Source organism: Gigantopelta aegis, chromosome 6 (assembly GCF_016097555.1).
Source record: "Gigantopelta aegis isolate Gae_Host chromosome 6, Gae_host_genome, whole genome shotgun sequence".
Taxonomy (NCBI): Eukaryota; Metazoa; Mollusca; class Gastropoda; order Neomphalida; family Peltospiridae; genus Gigantopelta; species Gigantopelta aegis.
In genome coordinates, this window is record NC_054704.1 from 54636573 (window position 1) to 54657667 (window position 21095).

The 21095-nt window shown below is 35.2% G+C and overlaps 1 protein-coding gene across 3 annotated transcripts in view; it reads right to left on the reverse strand.

The window, feature by feature from the left end:
* Nucleotides 1–764: 764 nt before the first annotated feature.
* LOC121375658 (protocadherin Fat 1-like) overlaps nt 765–21095 on the reverse strand; it is a 183259-nt gene continuing 162928 nt past the window's right edge. For 2 of the 3 annotated variants that reach the window (XM_041503220.1, XM_041503218.1), the window contains 15 exons: nt 20536–20698; nt 19769–20002; nt 17712–17860; nt 16700–17152; nt 15647–15784; nt 14706–14849; nt 11454–11471; nt 6577–7612; nt 5841–6014; nt 4735–4892; nt 3791–4196; nt 3155–3304; nt 2585–2761; nt 1675–1871; nt 765–898 (listed from right to left, as the gene is read on the reverse strand). In XM_041503220.1, the coding sequence (XP_041359154.1) occupies nt 1678–1871; nt 2585–2761; nt 3155–3304; nt 3791–4196; nt 4735–4892; nt 5841–6014; nt 6577–7612; nt 11454–11471; nt 14706–14849; nt 15647–15784; nt 16700–17152; nt 17712–17860; nt 19769–20002; nt 20536–20698 (3594 nt within the window). In that variant the 3' untranslated portion in view covers nt 765–898; nt 1675–1677. The remainder of the gene's footprint in view (nt 899–1674; nt 1872–2584; nt 2762–3154; nt 3305–3790; nt 4197–4734; nt 4893–5840; nt 6015–6576; nt 7613–11453; nt 11472–14705; nt 14850–15646; nt 15785–16699; nt 17153–17711; nt 17861–19768; nt 20003–20535; nt 20699–21095) is intronic. The other variant, XM_041503219.1, reaches the window with a different exon arrangement.

A 21095-nucleotide genomic window follows, 5' to 3' on the forward strand; every position in this document is an offset into this window, starting at 1 on the left:
TGCCTCACCCCTTAAAATGATAGAAAAGCAAACTGACCATCAGTATAGTTGTCCATGATGTTTGGGTAGTCGAACTCGAAGCTCTCCTTCTGAATGGAATCTGACTCTGAGCCATGGTTTGATGGCAGCAGTGGGACGAGGGCTGGCGGGATGTTGTTGTGGGGGCCGTGGAACGTCTGCAGGTATTCCTGGAACGTCGGCAGGTTCTGTATTCCTGTCGTCTCCAGCTCGTCCGCCGCGCTGCCGTAGTTGCGGACGGTGTCGAAGTTGTTAAGCGTGTTAAGTGAGTCGTGGGTGCTTGGAGTGTATGACGCAGGACGGGTGGGTACCGGTGGGGGGAGCATCTGTATGGTGCTCGTCATGTCAATCTCTGGATTGCTCACTTTACAGCGCTTCATCTCATTGCCTTTCATTCCCTAAACACACAAATATTTTAATATATTTAATGCTTTACCAACCTTACAATGATCTGGTGCAACAAAACAAAAAAAATTAGAAAATTGTATTTAAAAAAAATTTGTGAAGTTATTTATAATTATAAAGTAATCAAGTTATAGTTTTTTTTTCAAAAGGTTTTTCTTTAAAATTAAAAATTAATATGTTTAAACATTTTTATTTATTATGTTTCAACCATGCGTAAATATTCACAAGTGCAACTATGACACAAATTTCACTGATTTAGAACTTGTAGATAGCTGGTCAGAAATTGTTTTTTGTAATTTTACAAATATTATATTAAAAAATAAATAACGGTTAAGATGTACCTGAAAATATATCTCGTCCTGATTCATAGCAATGCCTGGAGTGATGTTGTTACGTCGCCGTTCACGCTTCCTGCGCCTCCAGATACGACAGGAAACAAAGATTATCACAATCAGGATTAATCCCACACCAACGCCTGAAAAAACAACAACTCAAAGATAGACATTTTGAAAAAAAACCCACCCCAATGTATTCAATGGCTACTGACATATTTGTCTTTTTGAAACAAATTTCAGTTCTAGTGTATACCAATAAACTTGGAACTTTATTATTTTGATTTTACATTAGATAGTAAATTTCACAGTTATTAAATAACTACGAGTTACATCTCTGTTATTCTTAAATTGCACGTTATTAAATGACAAACCTATCATTGAGAAATGACCCTACTTCCTCTTGACTGTTTATCACTACCAAATATTTTAACCAAAAGGTGCAGCATTTTTAAAAATAGAACCTTATCCAATGACAGCTGATTAATGTACAGCTAGTTACAGAGCCCAATCAAAAACTTGAATAAAATAAAGAAATATTAATCACATGGAATAAAAGAATTAATGTTACATATGCCTTCAGTGTGAGAAAAATGTTCCTAAATTCTATTCTGTATAATACTGAAATAAAACAAAGTTATATATGATTGGTATTAAAGGGATACATTTTTCACATGTCAAATTCAAGAGTTGAAACTATTTGAATGTCGAATTCTAGTGATCTGATAACAAGAAGTTTTATTCTTTTTCAAATCTGTCTTGATAAACAAAAAATGAAATTTGATTCATTTAACATTTATCAATTAATCAAAGAAAAAACCTGACAGAAGAAGTCCTGAAAAGTTATGCACTAGTAAATAAATAATACATTTTAAACAACATGTCCATAACATACTGATTCCACAGTTTAACCCATTACCTGCTATGCCATAAATTTCCTCGATGTTGATTCCACTGGATGAGGATATGATGGACGGAATGTAGACTTCCTCGCATATGACTCCAGTTCGCCTGTCGTACAGTTGCAGAAGTATTGGCCATTGCGCACATGACAGATGCCACCATGCAGGCACGGATTGGTCTGACAGATATTGGATGTCAGGTCACACCGAGGACCTAAATGAAAAAAATCACATACATAATAATTTAAATACTGAGAACAATGTCAAGAGTTTCATTGCAAAACGCAATAAATGGCACTATACACACCCAATCCTAAAACCGTTTTATTTCAAACCACCATAAACACTATGCCAGCTTCTCTGCAATCTGCTATATATCCTCAGACAATCTTATCACATTTTGCTGAAAACTGAATTTGAACTTGTGTTTGTCTACGTGTGACCAGTGTCTGAGTGGTGTTCGCACAATGGTTTTTAGTATGGAGTTTATCGCGTTTTGTGATGAAACTCTTCATATATATGTTTATGGTATAAATTTCTTTCTGACTGTAATAGGAAGAAAAGGTATGCAGTTATGTATGACCATTTGTTGAATAAAAGCCCATTTCAAAAAGAAATTTATTGTACCTGTAATCAAAATAATTCAATATGCATTATAGAGTGATAATTACTGCTTTTTAGTGGAGGGTGGGGAGAGTGAGACAAAAGTTTAATGTATGGGATGCAAATAATAAACAGGTAAAAAAAAAAAGGTACTCAATAAAATATGATATCAAATGTAGACCTTTTTTAATACTTTGTTTGTTTTCTTCGTACAGACATATTTCAAACTATTTCCCAGTCTAAATAATTCCTAAACTGTTACTATTTGTTTGTATTACAGACTTATGTTCTCAAAAAATACTGAAAATATTAAAGAGTAATGACCTTTGAATCCAGGAATACAGTGACATATTGGAGAGTTTGGTCCCTCGATACAGGTGCCACCATTTTGACATGGGTTGGGAATGCAGTTGTGGCCATATTCACACCTCTTGCCCTGAAACCGCCCTGGACACTGGCACTGGTAGCCATTCGGGATATCCGTGTCCATCAAACACTGTCCTGAAAAACATTCAGATTGCAAATTCATGTAATCATCTGTCATAAATAACAAAAAGTAACCAACACTAATTAAATATTTTTCTGAATAACATATAATGGAACACACAACTGGAACAAGAGCCCTATGTTGGTTGGTTAAAATGTATCCACCATTGTTGTTAGATGAAAATTCATACACATGGCACTGGATACACATGCATACCTTAACATCCATATTTTTTTAAATTCTGATTACACAACCTGCAGGCTGAGATTTGTTGAAACTAGTCAGAACCTGAATTGTGTTGCTTGTTTGGGATTCAAATCATTCCAATTTTTAGAACTGCCAAACGATTGTACCCCCGACAAGTACCTATTTCAAACTGTGTCGATTAGATACCATTATTTCCTTACCTTGATGAGTACATGGCATGTCTTGACACGGATCACTGTCAACCTCACACTTGTCTCCATAGTAACGGCTCTTACACTGACACTTGTATGAGTTCAAACCCGTGTACATGCAGGTGCCACCATGCATGCATGGAAAACTGCTACAAATATCTGTGGAGTAAAACACACAACTCAGTTAAAACTATTAAAATACAGTTGCAATAATAAATTAATCATTATAAGGAATTTTGTCATTAACATATCAAGTTTTTTGTACATTTTTTATGACATCATATATCAATGACTAATTAATCAATATAAGAATTTATAGCAATGTATTTTAGTCAGCAAACAACGAAATACAAATCCTGGACTGAATACAATTTTGATTATTTTAATTATGGAATCTTATTTGTGTTAACTATGTAAAAACAAATAGTTACTGACCATACCTGTACACTAAGAGATACATTTTTATAGCGAAAAATATCATATGAAGTTTTTTAATTACGAAATCAATAATTAAAACGAAACCATTTGTTTTTCAGAAACATTTATTTTAATATATTTATTTAAAGTAACTAGAACACAATTGCAGGTATGCAAGTAACAATGCTACTTAAATACGTTGAGATCCTACAGCATTTCTAGACTTACTTTCTCCAGGGTATTGCCACGGATCCTCTTTACAGTGGAAGTCAACTTGTTCAAACTCCTGCGACACGGAAACTTTATTACTTCCGCTGAACAACAACGGGATGTCAAACAGCCGAATGTCTTTGATGCAGCCCTCGAAGCCTTTCGTGATGTCGCGGTATCCCGTGTGCAGAATGTTCACTTCGGCGCCGAAGTAGATGTCGTCTGTATCGAGATTAAGAATATCATTCCCACCTGGGGCGATTGTCATTGCTTTGTATGTTTCGTCGAGAAGCAGTTCTGCCGAACGTCCATTCCGCTCCACCATCACTTTATGCCACTTCCCGTCGTTCACGTCAATCGGAATTCGCACTAATCCAGGACCGCTACCACAGTCAAATCGATACTGCAGCATCCCATTGATTATCTAAACATAAACATTAATTTATATTAGAGAATCATTATATACAGGAAATATGTGCACTGTTTTAGAGTGATTGCTGAATCCATTAGTATTATTGTCGTCGCTAGGCTGTCAGGTAAAAATTACCAATACAAAACTCATTTTCAATAACACAAAGAAATAATAGGTGAGTTAATTTTTGTTCATTATATAATATCAATGTTTTATACAAAATGTTCTAAGTGTGGATTTTTAAGTAGAGGAGACAATACTTTTCATTTGATTAAGGATAAATAAGAATTTTAGTGCTTCTTTTAATTTATTTACATTTTTTACATTAAAGATCAGTAATATATATATATAAATAAATGACAGTTTCACACCAAAGAACTAAGAATGTTTTGGATTAGAACGAATCTGGTCTTTTTCTAATGCTAGATTTGTGCCTAGTATTCAAGCCACAGATATACATGGACCATAAATTTCAAACATGCTTGTAAACATTTAATAAAAATAATAAAGAACCCACAATTTTAATGATGAGATTAAGACAAGTTATTACCTCAAGAATGCTGTAGTCTACTCTACCCTTAGAGTACATGAGGTTGGCTGTTGACTTGCGAGTTCGTATCCACATTGACAGAGTCAAACGTTTGTCCGTCTGAAGACCGAGAGTCCATTTCGCATAGCTTCTACCAATGAATGTCATTGGCCTTTCTCCTAGTGGTAGAAAAATAGTGTGTCATTTTTTATGAACCACAATAACAATTGAAGAAACAGGAGTAAAAACGGAAAACAAAAACTGACAGAAATAAAACAGAAATAAATAAAAATTTGAAGGCACATAGGTAGTGCCAAAATGTGTAATTGACACAACAGAATTCCTACTAAACAGCCACTAATACCATAAAGACTAACTTTGAAGAAGTAAAGCCCTATATAGCTTACAAAATCAATTGGGAACATCTGATGAGGTAAAATTTCTAAATTAAAATAAGTGAAAGAAAGGAAACCTTACGCTTATCAAATGATAAAAATGAAGGTATGAATAAATGGATAAAGAGGTGTTTAATGTCACACCAGTATAAAAAGGTTTGGGTTTTGTTTAACAACACCACTAGAGCACACTGATTTATTAATCATCAGCTATTGGATGTCAAACATTTGGTAATTTTGACATATAGTCACTTTTCCAGACAGGATAGCACATTCCACGACCTTTGATATACCAGTCGTGGTGCACTGGCTGGAACACCAAACAGCCCAATGGGCCCACTGATAAAGATCAATCCTAGACTGACTGCATCAAGCTAGGGCTGCACCACTAGGCTACGTCCCACACCTGACCATTACAAAGAGCAATAATTTGACTGGATTCTGATGTCATTTGATAGAATTTGAAGAGCAAAAACCAGTCTATAGTCCATCCCATCCTCATACAAAAACGTTTTTTTGGTAAATTCCATAGTATGAAAAAAAGGCATTTCCAGTGGTGGAAGGACTATAGGTAGCATGATCCTTCTGTACCTGGTAGAACTCAGCCCATACAAGTCAAAATTACCAAATGCTTGACATCCAATAGCCAATGATTAATAAGTCAATGTGGTCTAGTGGTGTTGTTAAACAAAACAAACATTTGAACTGTGTAATGGTCAAGTCTTCACATACCTGTCTGACAGTTGATGTCGGTTGGTCGACACCTCTCTATTTCCTCGTCACAGTGCTCTCCAGTCTTGGCGTTAGGACAGATACAGCTGTATCGACCGAGTGCATCCTGCTCACACAGCTTGTACGGGGGACACGTGCTGCCACCACATTTACGAGTCTCCTCGGGGCAGGAACCTGTACAGAGATAATAATAATACATGTCAAGAAAATCAACTGATGCTTTTTAAAAGTAATTGAAAATAATATTGAGACAAAAGATAAATAATGTAAAGAAAAGAGAAATAGCCTCAAAAAAGGGAAATGAATGCAAAGAAATGGAAATAAATATAAAAGGATGTAGGTATTATAAATATAGTGGAAAGGAAAGGAATTTTAAGTAATACATCAGTAGAATGGTTTTTATTATGTGCTACAGATATGACCTAGTGTAGACTATAATAATTAAACAAAACATTACAGGACATAGTTTTTAATCTCTATGTTTTTGTCAAGTCTTCAAACAATCATCAACTTGATTAAAAATCCCTGACCTTGCCAATAAAGTGTAATACAGGGATGAATATTACATTTGAAAAAAACCAATCCAGAAAACTTTGGTGTCTTGGGAAGTGGAGGTTAGTGCGAAATTTTAACAAGAACAAGGATAGTAAGAGGTTTTTTTTTTTAGCAGAACTAAAATCTGGAATTCTGGGAAAAACATGAGAATATAAACAACAAGATTACACATTACTCTTACCATCAAGGCAAATGCAGTGGTATGTGTACTTGTGTCGAGCAGACACAAAACTGTCACCCCCGACGACCACAGGGACAAGGTTGTTCCCATCAAAGTCAACTCCACCAACACATGAGCCCTCATCACAGTGCGACTTGGTACAGATGTCGCTGAACACCTTCACAACATCTACCCCTAAAATCCTCTCTATCTCTCCTTTGGCACGATCCACCTTGCGCCGTAGAGCGTTCCGGTTGTAGAACTTGTCAGGTGATTTGCGTACAGCGAACAGGACGTCAAGATTGTTCTCCGCACTTCTCTTCTTCCGTGCAGCACCTACACTTTCCACGGACGGCTGCACGTTGATGATCTGGACATCACTGGCACGGACACTTAACTCCCTTTTCAGAACTCTCTGGAAGTCTTTTTTAATGGAAGCAAAGAACTGTTCGGGGATCATGTTCCTGAACTGGACTGTCACAGCACTGTCGACCATTTCTTCCGACACCGACGAGACCTTGACCCCAACGATGCCATACGATGAGAACTTGCCATCAGTGACGCTGATGTTGATGATGTAATTCCCAGCGTCGAGACCAGCGTGGGCTATCACAAGACCATTGTCGCTGCGCACTTCAAACAAATGCTGGTTGGGCGAGACGACTGTGAAGATCAGCTCATCATACGGATCGGAGTCCTGTGCCTCCACTTTACCAATGACTCCACCGGCAAATTTATCCATGTACGAGCTGATGGCTATGGAAAGATTACGCACCACGGGTGCATGCATGCTTTCATCGATGATGTGAATGGTGATGATGGTGTCGGAGTACTGCGGAGGCTGGCCGCTGTCAAACGCTCGTATCGTCAGCCTGTACACGTCTTTGATCTGTTTGTTCAGCTTTCCCGCTGTACTGAGGATGCCAATGGCATTAACATGGAATTCTTCGTCGTCGTTGCCACGGATGATGTCAAAAGAGAATGGACCCTGGTTTTCTGGCTGGTCGTCGTCGGTAACAGAAAATTGCAGGATCTGGATTCCTACCCTGCGACCCTCCTGAAATTTTTTAAAATGAACATCAGATGACAATAAACATTAATACTAATAAATAAAGTCAACACTAGTTCTTGATGTTTCCTTTATCAAAATTATAATGTGTTAGCCAGTTTCTTTATCAAAATTATAATGTGTTAGCCAGTTTCTTTATCAAAATTATAACGTGTTAGCCAGTTTCTTTATCAAAATTATAATGTGTTAGCCAGTTTCTTTATCAAAATTATAATGTGTTAGCCAGTTTCTTTATCAAAATTATAAATGCATTAGCCAATGTATTTATAATATTTATAATTTTGAAAAAGACCTATCACTAAAAATATTAAGAAAGTGTGTTGACTTTATATTGGTGGCATTTTTTTTCACCTGTGGATATGGATTTATAGGATAAATATTAATAATTTACAGTTTCCTTAGAAAGATGAATAGATCATTTGTGAATAACAACCAGCATGAGATGTCAAAGTCCTCTGCCATTTCAAATCTTCAGTAATCTTGGGCTAAAACTTATAGTATATTAATTCATAATAAAAAAAAACCCACAATGATAACATTCTGCCCAGCAAAACATAAATTTATTAAATATTATTCCATTCAAGCATTAAGTGATTGAATTAATTAATTAGTTATGTTTAAAGGACTATCGTAAGTTTTCAGCCATAGCAAGACTTTCATTTATAACACCCAACAAGTAAACACACATCCTGCTTTATCCTGGTTTTTTATAATACCATCTTATCGCAACATGTTTTAAATATATGACCTTTTGCTGAGTTATTTCCAATTTTGTTTGGCCATTGGAAGAAATAATAAATTCTAAATTATTTTAGACAATAATCGATAGTGAGACACTACAAAAAATTATGAATTTCAGGTTGTAGAAATATTCATATTCTAAAAAAGAAAATGTAAGTAAATTGTAACTTTAATAATGTAAAATAATTTTAGTTCCTGAAAACATTTTAACATGGTTACAAACTGAGGGAAGTCCCTTAAAGGCACTATCCTAAGTTTGCAACCAAATGTTGTAAATTGTTTCTAAATAATATATAACCTTTCTTGTAGAATTAAACAAAATAAATAAAATTAACAACATTTTGTTTAGCTTTTCTTTGGTCTTATGTTAATGTTCCTGCTGTTGTTCTACAATGGTCAGAACTAAATTACTCAACCTAAGAACAGGGCTTATACTATAAATAAGCAAAACATTCTAACAAAGCTAAAACATATAAATCAAACTAAGTTGAAAATAAATTAACATGTCAAACTTTTACTTTAAACAAAGTTAAAGAATAATGCATTAAAAAATAAGCTTGCTTCACTACGTATCTAATTGTTTGAATGAATTCAGGTAATAAACATGCTTTATGACTTGTAAAAAACCATTACGTAACAGTAATGCATAATTTGGTAACAGACAGGCATTCAGAAAACAAACTTTCAATGCAACAGTTGAACACAATCTATCTAAAGCATAACAGCTAGAGGAAAAGAGAGTGTTGGGAGAAAGACAGGAGAACACAGAACAAAATGCTTTATTTCATAGCAACACGTGGAGTAACAGGGCTAAAATGCACACTAGAAGTTTGGCATAATAACATTAAAACATCAACTATGGCAATATTTCAAAGACAAATATAACAAACAATACAACAGAACAAAATGCAATATCCTTGTACAGAAGAATGAGTGAATGTGTGAATAGTAAGAAGAAGGTATTTTAGGTTTTGCAATATGCTATTTACCTAATGTTTGATATACAGGTGTATGACGTGGAGTGATGGCTTAAGGAAAACCAATATTCACAAGATAGCCACTATTCCATACCTAAGTACACTAAATAACTGTAAAAACTGATTTACAAACTAGCACCTCTCTTTGTAAATAGATTTAGGACACTAATTAGATCCATGAAGCAATATCAACATTAAAGCGTTCTGGCTTATAACTCTTTGATTCAAAATGTTCAAGATTTAAAAAAGTTCAATTAATGGACAGCCAAACATATTTCCTCAAATATTACACTCCTGTGATTTATACACAATTTCGAACTGTTTACAGTAGCAAAAAAATAAGAAAAAAAGAAAGATTACAAACAACATGAATGTAATATACAGGCAGGCAATTAAACACCACCAATTTTGACTCTGGTGTTCACAACTCTATGCATCACGGTGTAACGGTGAATGAAAAATAGGTATGGAATTGTACACTTGATCTGTTGGAGATGGGAAGGAACACAGTTACTCAGGGCTTGTGTAATAAAACTAAAGTAAATGTACATACAAAAATACACAGAAATGATTACTACAAAATATGTAAGATACTGAAGGTTTAAAAAATATATAATGCAAAGTATATTTTGGGAATTCAAATGTTATTTAAGTTAGATGATAAACGAAACAGTTAAAAAACGCATCGAAACATAACATTTTAAAACAGAATTGTATTCTTTTTCTTCTTCTAAAATTATGGTAGAACTAAATTTATTTAGCCATATTATATTCTCTTTAACAATTAATATTTGTTTTATATTACCATTTACATGTGTAGTCACAGTATGTTTGTGTAATTCAGTGACTATTTCAGCACCGGCAAGCTTTTATCTCAGTACACCCAACACAGTAAAGTAGTACAAATATAAATAAATGAATTTCCAATGCAGGGGTTGTAAAGATTGTCCACCAAATCCAAAGTAACCTTGAATTTGTCAAATTCATTTTATAATACCGGGGTACAGTAATCAAAGAAATCATTTAGGAATTTACTTGTTCAAGTGAGCTCATTGTTTGAAGCATTTTATAATAGCTTGGGAAAGTCAGATTTCTAAATATTTTCTAAAAACAAAAATTCCAAACTTCTAACAAATATTGTTTGTCCAACTCAAACAGCAGTAAAGTTGTAGTTATTTTTTCTAATTAGCAAACTGAAAACTGTTATGACAGCACGGATGAGTTAACTGAAGCAAGCAAAACATTCGCACCTTCTGTCTTGAACCAGCATCAGTGGCATGTTGCTTATGTCATCAGCTATTACTGCCTGTAGGTGCCGGGTTTGCATCCCAGTAATGGCTCCCACCCAGAGTGAGTTTAATTAGCTAAACAAGAAGGTGTTAGGCCACTACACTGTTTTTTCTCAATAACAACTAACAGACCATTAATCCATAGCCTGGACAATCAGTCCAGTTAGCTGAGAGGTGTGCCCAGGACAGCGTGTTTGAACCGTAAGTGGATATAAGCATGGAAATAAATTTAAAATGAAATTAAAATGTCTTTAAATTTATATGTCGTCGTGTAAAAAAAAAAAACGTTTCTAGAAAGGATGTAATATCTAATATTTAAATTATTAAAACATGAAAACCCCCACCAAAACCCCCAGAAATATATTCCAAGTTATTTTGATAAATATAAAAAATTTACAATGTTTTAAAGACCAGTGATATATATGTACAGTAATCAGTGCACTCGATAACAGGGATTTATGGGTAAAGCTGGAGTTGATATATAACCAAGTTGGCAAGTAGGAGATATCAAACATTACACAGATGTGTATAGTGACATTTTATGAAACACTGCGCTTTATTTATGTACAACCTCTGCAACTGACCACAGCAATCAGCAATGCCGTGAAGATTGCTGCAGTTTCTAATTCTCCATGGCACCTTTTTTGTTTTGCTGTGGCCTATTTAAAAACAAAATTCCACAGCACATTTTTTTGCCGTAGACATTTTTCTTAATTGCAGGGATTGGTGTAGCAAACAGTGACACACTTAAATTGAAAAGCTTAAACTACATGCAAAATGAAATGACTTATTGGACCATGCCCTGTGTAGGTAACTACTTACATCCATCAGTTTCGTTCTCTGTGTGAAGGAGCAAGAAATGAACAAATGTAGATATAATATGTGGAAAACCTAAGCTTGAATCTATCACTTAAAGAATGCTTAGACAAAAAGTTGGTCAATACACTCTATTTTGGACAATACATAATATGTAACTATATAAGTTACATTGTGTATGACCAAAAAAAAAGAAGAAGAAAAAAGAAAACATAATTGTAATAAAAAGAAAAAGAAAAAAAGAAAAAAAAGAAAAAGATAACGAAAAATATAAATAGGTTGAAATGTGGTACTGTTGGCAAATAGATGATTTCTGTAAAACAGATGAATGTTAATACTACAGCTTTCAACACAACAGGACCAAATTGTCCTTAAACAACCAACCTTTAACAACCTTGCCTGTTTGAAAAAATTACAGTTTTAGAACTAATAATAGCATTTGTAAAAAAAAGTATTCTTATGCTGAAGGAAAGCCAGATTATTTAATGACACCCCAGCTCATCTATTTTCACAAGTGGCCATTAAATTTGACACTCAATCTAGAAAATGATAAATGAAAGCCATAGGCATCCGACAGACAGAACAGCATACACTCTGGATTTTGATATGCCATTTGTGGAGCACTGGATGAAATGGGAGATAGACCAGTGGTTCGACTAAGTGGTATAGTAACGACGGCGAAGAAACAATTATTCTCAAGATTACAGGAGTTTATTTCCAGTATTCTAGTAAACAACTCAGTCTACTTAAAAGTTAAAAATGTTTTGTTTAGTGACACCACTAGAGCACACTGATTTAATAATCATCGGCTATTAGATGTTAACCATTTGGTAATTCTGACACACAGTCTTAGAGAGGAAACCTGCGACATTTTTTCCATTAGTAGCAAAGGTTCTTTTATATGCACCATCCTACAGACAGGATACCAGTTGTGGAACACTGGCTGGAACAAGAAATAGCTCGATGGGCCCACCGACAGGGATTAATCCTAGACCAATCACGCATCAGGCAAGCACTGTACCACTGGGCTATGCCCCCCCCACCCCCCACCCCCCCAATCAGTCTTCTTAAGTCATCACCAAGAAGGTAACAAACAACTCTGTAGTTTCAAGTCATATGGGGAAAATAACACATGCATTAGTGTTTTGGGCACTAGCTAATGTATGCGGATACAATAGTACTAAGAGAGAAAATGTTCACAACACTAGGATATGCTGAGTAGGCGTGTCTACGACTGGAGTGCACATAATAGAAAACGGCCACAAAATGACAAAAATAACAACCATTCTTTACTTGTTATGTTAAACAGTATTAAACTAATGTGTTTTTGATAATGAATGAATGAACGAACAAATGAACGAATGAACGAACAAACGAACAAATAAATTAATCATGTTCAATTACCACCCTGCATGAAAATATATTGGTTATTGAATGAATGAATGAATGAATGAATGAATGACTGGCATCAGTATAAAACATTCTACATCCTTTTTGATTATTTTCAAAGCGGTTTCAATGTAGATATGGGAAGTTGTAAAGGCTGCAGCCTGTCTTCAGGGCATAGTGGTCAAGCCATTGGATCTAAGGACAGTTTTGGCTCAAGCAAGAGACATTTATCTCACTAGCCATTCACCTCTGTCTGGGATAGACTGCCAAACTGCTGCAGGGTGTGCTCGGAATAACATGTTTCAAACTTAACAGGATATTAGCATGAAAAACAAACATTCCTCAAGAGAAGAAAAATAAACACAATCAGAGTGATAGTCCTGTGTCCTGTGTCCTAGGGTTAGGTTTAGGTTTAAATGTATAAATAACAGATTTTCACAGTTCCCGTTACTTTCAGTGACCCGTGAAGTTGGTTTGACATGTGGACAAAACAGCAACAGACATGTCTGAACATCTTTAAACGGTGAAAAGTGAAGACACAAAATTGCTGTGTGCAAGAAGATGACTAAGGGCAACATAAAATAGAAAATAGCTACGAGGACAAAGAAAGGAATGTAATGCTAATTAATTAATTTAAAAAAAATACTTGTTTTATGATTTATCTATAAAATAAAGATTTAAATAATTTATTGTCATTTTATATTGTTTTTAAATTTCAACACAAATTTTAAATACAATGCACTAAGATTTCTGGGCAGTCTTTCTAAACAGGCTGGCATCTGTTCAATCCTGAAATAGTCCTGAAGTGAATTATAATACTAAACAACAAATGTTTAAAACATTAGGAGAAACTGTCTGTACAAATACATAGGTCACATTTTGTCAGCCTTTCAGTATTCAACGTAATACAATTCAATATGACTGCCTAGTAATTGGTTTAAAGATAACAATTTTTTCTGTGATAAAATCTATCACATGCTACTGTTCACACACCAGCTAAAATACACTGGCACACTACCAAATCTAAGCCTACTCATGTGCGCATTCCTTGTTTCACACACCATTCTACTAGACAGATTTTCTTTCATTTATTCTGCAATCACAATATCCATGAATCTTTCCTGTCCTGGACAGAGGAGCTGGCCGAGGCCGGAACCTGTGCCCAGGACAGGCGTGCACTACAACAGTTTGCTCTAAACATGCACGTTAAACAATGAGTCCAGTTCAAATCCACTGAATGGCAAGAATGTAAAAACAATTTTGATTTTTTTTTACTAAACCCTCAAAATTGTACCTAAAGCTGCCATCTTGCCCATAACATCTTTTAACTAACAGTGAATTTCAATGTGATACAAATTTAAAACTTTCACTAACAAAGTTAAAAATGGTATATCGAAAAAGAAACAAATTGGGTGATCGTTTTTAAATCTTAAATTTGTTCTGTTTAACAACACCATTATCTAGAGCAATTGAGTAATTAATCATTGTTTGTTGAATACCAAACATTTGGTTATTTTGACAAACAGTCTTCATTAGAAAACCCACTACATTGTTTTTATTAGCAACAAGGGATCTTTTATATGAACTTCAACTCTTTTAAATGCTTAAATATTAAAAATATATTGAAGATTCCAGCTTTGGAAACACATCGGTGGTGGCATAAGTCAGATCTTATCAACTGAGTGAATTTGCTTTTTTCTCTTTAAATAACTATTTTTACAAATACTGGTAATATTAAAAACCCTGGATCAGCTTTTTTCTTATGGTGCAATGTGGCCCCCAAAAAACCCAACTCTGGTATACACCAACACAGTGATTGCAGAATTATTTGATTTTCTTAACTACTAAGATGTACTGCCGACAATTTACCTGGACAAATGCTGTGTAGTTCTCCTGACTGAAGTGTGGTGGGTTGTCATTTGCGTCCAGCACCTCAATGTTGATGATGGCTGTGGCTGTCAAACTCGGGCTCCCCGAGTCCCTAGCTTGTATCACCAGGGCATAACTCCCAACCTACAGAAAGGAGCAGAATATTAAAACACTAAAATAAAAAAATAAAAAACCCCATACAACATCTAATGCTACATACTGTATTCCTCTTTTCATAAAAAATTCAGCTTTTACTAAATTACGTCTCAGTGACCACAAATTAAAAATAGAGACTGGGCGCCATACAAAACCCTTCACTCCAGTGGAAGAACGTTTATGTGACCACTGCAATGTAATTGAAGATGAATACCATCATATCACAATATGTAAGAAATATATAATAGTCAATGTGTCAAATTATATGCATATCTAACTTTCCATAATTACCTATTTAAAAGTATGAGTATGCAAGAAAAATTTATATATATTATGCAAAACCAAAATCCAGCCTGTGCTGGTGAGGTATGCTAAATTTTTCACGATTATACATGTATTGCCCATAATTAGTCCTTATTTAGTCATTTTGTTTGTTTCTTGTTTATGCATATGTTTTGCATCCAGTTCCGTATGTGGAATGTTTATATGCAATAAAGTTTTTATCTTTTATCTTTTTATCTTTAAAAAAATCAGCTTGTACCATCTTTTAGAAAATATTTCACTTGACTCATAAACAACAAGTATAATAAATGAGAATTAAATATCTTTAGATTGTGCACTGGCATCTTTTTTTCAAAATATAGACAGACAAAGATGAAACTGCTAATAACAACATCTAATAGGATAAAAAATTCAAACCCCTCTGACCTGCCACACTGATTCACATATGCCACATAACACGTTCAGCAACCAGAAGGAAGTGAATACAAAGTGATTGAGTTTACCTTCTCTCTGTCAAGTGGCTCCTTGATGCGGAGTATGCCATCCACAGGACCAATGAGAAACATCCCGTCGTTGTTACCACTCGCTACGATGTATGTAATCTGGGCATTCGGCACACTATCCGCGTCAGTGGCCAATACCTACAATTAGAAATTAAGCAATGACAGGAATCGTAATAAAATGATAACAGAGAACAATGAAATGAATCAAATAATTATCATACAAAAAGCCACAATAGTTTGCAATATATTTTGAACAAAAATGAAATAGTGACCAAGTGTAACAAAGAATGTTTTGTTTCATTTTATATATTTTCATCTTTGCTTAGCTTTTAGTGAACACAATAATGAGGAAACAGACAAATAATACATCAGAGCATCATGGTACAGCGTTTGCTCGATGCACGGTCGTTTTGGGATCAATCCCTGTCGGTGGACCCATTGGGCTATTTCTCGTTCAAGCCAGTGCAACACGACTGCTACATCAAAGGCCGTGGTATGTACTACCCTGTTTGTGGGATGGTGCATATAAAAGATCCCTTGCTGCTAATAGAAAAGAGTAGCCCATGAAGTGGCGACAGCGGGTTTCCTCTCTCAATATCTGTGTGGTCCGTAACAATATGTCCGATGCCATATAACCATAAATACAATGAGTTGAGTGCGTCGTTAAATAAAACATTTCTTTCTTTCTTTGAATCAATGCATTCCCACCTATGTTTTGTTTTAAAAACAATAACAATTGGCAGAGGAAAACATCTTATTTTACATATACGGTGAAACCCGTCTAAACCGGACCCTGAATGAAGCAGAATCCTGTCAAAACCTGGCCACGTTTTGTGATCCCAAATGTTCTAAATTCAAAAACGCGACACCAGCTGATGTTTAAATCAGATAAATATTAGGAGCCTGACATGATCCGGTTTAGACAGGTTACACTGCAAACGAAAAAAAAAACACATTTCGAAAATTCCATAAGTACTACTTCAGCAGTTTTCACTCAAGTGTATGAATTAAGGAAAACCATCAAAGGTCCAAAAGAAACTGTGCTCATCTTACATGTATGAGTTGTGTCCCTTCTTTTGCATCTTCTCGGATGGTGGTGCTGTAAGACAGCTGTCCGAACTGTGGCGCGTTGTCATTCACGTCGGTGATGTTGATGTTCACAATGGCCGTGTTGCTGAGGGGCGCGATACCGTTGTCCTTGGCCATCAACGTCAGGAAGTATTCTCGGGACAGTTCGTGATCCAGTGGTTCTGCAACTCGTATGACTCCTGTTTTCTCTTCCACGAGAAACTTGCCCTGCTCGTTGCCGGCGACAATGGAGTATGTGAGGTCTGCGTTGATGCCGATGTCGCGGCTGGTGGCGGTGATGGTGATCACCCTCTGTCTGATGGCGGCGTCCTCCCTGATCGACATGTAGTAGCTGGTGCGCTCAAACTCGGGCGGGTTGTCGTTCACGTCCAGCACTACCACGTGAATCATTGTCTCCGACGACACTTCAGGCGAACCCTGAGAACAGAAAATATTTCAGCTACAGTGTTATGATACAAGCCCAAAACAATCTAGTAGAAATATATATATACTTTTAGAATTTATGGAAAGTAACTTTGAGAAAATGGTACTAAATACAAAAACTTAAAATTTAGCCAAAACATAAACGTTTATGTCACCACTGCCATCAGAAAAGTAACACTTATATCTCATTTTATTGACGAGAGACGAACCATATTGTCAAGACAATTTTGAGCAAATTATTACAAGAATTATGTGGAATTAAATGATACCATAGACATATTCAATGTTGCTGACAATTGTATCAATACATGTTCATCTCACTGCATGTTTAAAAAAAAAAAAAAAAAAAATATAAAAAAAATAATAATAAACTTTAAAAATTCATTGAAACTGTTAATCTAATTTTTTCCTTTCATATATTGTGATGAACATCCGTAATTGCAATAATAAACTAATTTTCATTGATGTAAGACTTATAGTTTTTGAGAAATAGAGCTTAACATTAAACTTTAATGCTGAACCTATATACCCGTATTCTCGCCTTTTCACTCACCACATTGAAAGCGACAACAGTAATGTCGTATTTGGAGTTCTTTTCCCTATCCAGCGTGCCCACCAGACTGACGATGCCACTCTGAGGATCAATCGAGAACTCTCGTGGGGTCGATTCACCCAGTTTGTACTGAATTTGTCGGTTGATACCTAGGCAAAACAAATATAAAAAAGGTAAAACAAAACAAATCACAAAGGGCTGAATTTACAAAGCCTGTTTATGTCTTACACGTGTGTAACTACATACATTTACAATGCTTGAACACCTGTTTATGTCTTACACGTGTGTAACTACATACATTTACAATGCTTGAACACCTGTTTGTCTTACACGTGTGTAACTACATACATTTACAATACTTAAACACCTGTTTGTCTTACACGTGTGTAACTACACACATTTACAATACTTAAACACCTGTTTGTGTCTTACACGTGTGTAACTACATACATTTACAATACTTAAACACCTGTTTATGTCTTACACGTGTGTAACTACATACATTTACAATACTTAAACACCTGTTTGTCTTACACGTGTGTAACTACACACATTTACAATGCTTAAACACCTGTTTATGTCTTACACGTGTGTAACTACACACATTTACAATGCTGAAACACCTGTTTATGTCTTACACGTGTGTAACTACACACATTTACAATGCTCAAACACCTGTTTGTCTTACACGTGTGTAACTACACACATTTACAATGCTCAAACACCTGTTTATGTCTTACACGTGTGTAACTACACACATTTACAATGCTCAAACACCTGTTTATGTCTTACACGTGTGTAACTACACACATTTACAATGCTCAAACACCTGTTTATGTCTTACACGTGTGTAACTACACACATTTACAATGCTCAAACACCTGTTTATGTCTTACACATGTGTAACTACATGTATTTACAATGCTTAAACACCTGTTTATGTCTTACACATGTGTTACTACATATATTTACAATGCTCAAACACCAGCATTTAAGAAAAACAGGCTTCGTAAATTTCGTAAAGTGTAATTTTAAACCAAACATGATCAACTTGGAAATATGTTGTCAAAATAAGGGATTCATTACTGGAAGCAGATCAAATAATGAAAATATTTCTTTCTATAAAAAGTAAAGTTTGTTTTATTTAACGAAGCCACTAGAGCACATTGATGTTTTTTTATCTTATCTTCGGCTATTGGACGTCAAACATATGGTCATTCTGACACTGTTTTTTAGAGGAAACCCGCTGTCGCCACATAGGCTACTCTTTTACGACAGGCAGCAAGGGATCTTTTATTTGTGCTTCCCACAGGCAGGATAGCACAAATCATGGCCTTTGTTGAACCAGTTATGGATCACTGGTCGGTGCAAGTGGTTTACTCAGGGTTTGGAGTCGGTATCTGGATTAAAAATCCCATGCCTCGACTGGAATCCGAACCCAGTACCTACCAGCCTGTAGACCGATGGCCTAACCACGACGCCACTGAGGCTGGTCTCTTTCTATAAAGCACTAGAAATTCAGATTATTCTCAAATGGCAATTTAGTTCAAATAATATTAGTAAATACCTCATAATGATAAATATGTCATATTGTAAATAAAATCTGCAACAACGTTTTGTGATGGCACTGCTGACTGCAAATTTTAAGGACTGTTCTACATCACACTTGTTCATCCATACCTAACTTAAGAATGGTTATCTTTTAAAAAACATTAACGTGCATGAAACACACATTGCATTTCTTGTTTTGAATTTCTTTTGTACAGACTTTAAATATATTTCATAAAAGACATAGATGTCAATCAAATTACATCATTGTATTGTTTTGAAGAATTAAAAAAAAAAAGACTGACATGGAACATTTCGTTTTAAAACATTTAATTAGTGATAGATGGTGAAAATTGAGGATCACATAATATTTAACGTTTTAGAACTGTGTAGCAATCTCTGAAATTGGTGCAGTGAATTGCGATGCGATATTTACAAAATGTTCCCTTGCTGAAAAACAAATGACTTGTGCTCCTTGACATAAAAAGAAAGAAGTAAGAAGCACCCACCGCTGTCTTTATCAATTGCTGTAACCCGGGTGAGCAGTGTGTTGACTCTGGCGTCTTCGTGGATGCTGAACGTGTCGGCAGTCATGGTGAACTCGGGGGCGTTATCGTTGACGTCCTTGAGGAAGACGAGCACCTCCACCTGACATGACCGACCACCCCCATCCACAGCCTTCGCCATCAGTCGGTACTCAGAGTGGGTCTCACGATCCAACGCTTGTCTCGTTTGAATTACACCTGGGAAGGGAGGAGCACCACATTGTCATATATTTATTAAAAGTCATTTGTATAAATTTTTAATGGTATTTTAAAAACTATAAAACTCAGGAACACTCATTTAAAAATAAAAGCTGAAATGATCTTTAAAAACTAAAAATGCTTAAAAAGTCATTCTTCCAGTTTATTTTGGGAATTTTATTTATGTTAAACAAACTAAAATCAAATATCCTTCCATATTTGATTACAACCAGACTCTTCACAAATTAATCTAATAGCCAAAAAATACACCAATACTGATTAGAACTAGTGTTCCTGGAAAAATTGCTACTAGAAAAACTTAACACAGATCTAAAAAGGTAAAAGAATTTACATTTACTGCCATCAGATAAGTAATGACTTTTGAGCTGAAGTGGCAATTTTTATCTTTAATTTGGCCATTGTTTCTATTAAACATTTATCTAACTTACCAATTATAAAAATACTTTTTAAAATAAAAATCATATTTGACCACTAACCTCTAATAACATAAAATATTTTTGTATCATAATTACCGCTTTCTTTGTCAATTTTGAACATCTCAGATCCGAACCCACTGATGCTGTATCTAATTTTGGCATTCTTTGTCCCGGCTTCGTCGTCATCCGAGGCATGAACTTGAACGATAGGACTACCAATCGGCAAATTCTCGGCCCAGCCCTTCCACGCAGTTTCAATCTATAAAGAAAAAGAAAACAATGTACATTTAACAACTCTAGAAAACATCTGTTTAGTTCGTACCCAACTGGTTTAAGTGTGATTCCTGGGCCAACAATACCATGTCAACAAAGATAACTGTTAGATTTGTAGACCTCCAAAACTAAATGCAACCACTTTCAGGCCTGCTTGTAAAAATGTTGACAGAATTCACACTGTAAGGGACCATAGCAGCAATGAAGTATTGAGTGATAAGAAAGAAAATTCACAGATCAAAAACCTTTTCTGACTAAATTTTTGATTTTGTTTGTTGTAAAACTGTTAAATGTAAAACAGTTTTATTGTAATTCTAAAAATATGAATGCATGCCTTTTGCATTACATACTGGCAGGAAATAAGGCATCACATAAATGTCATC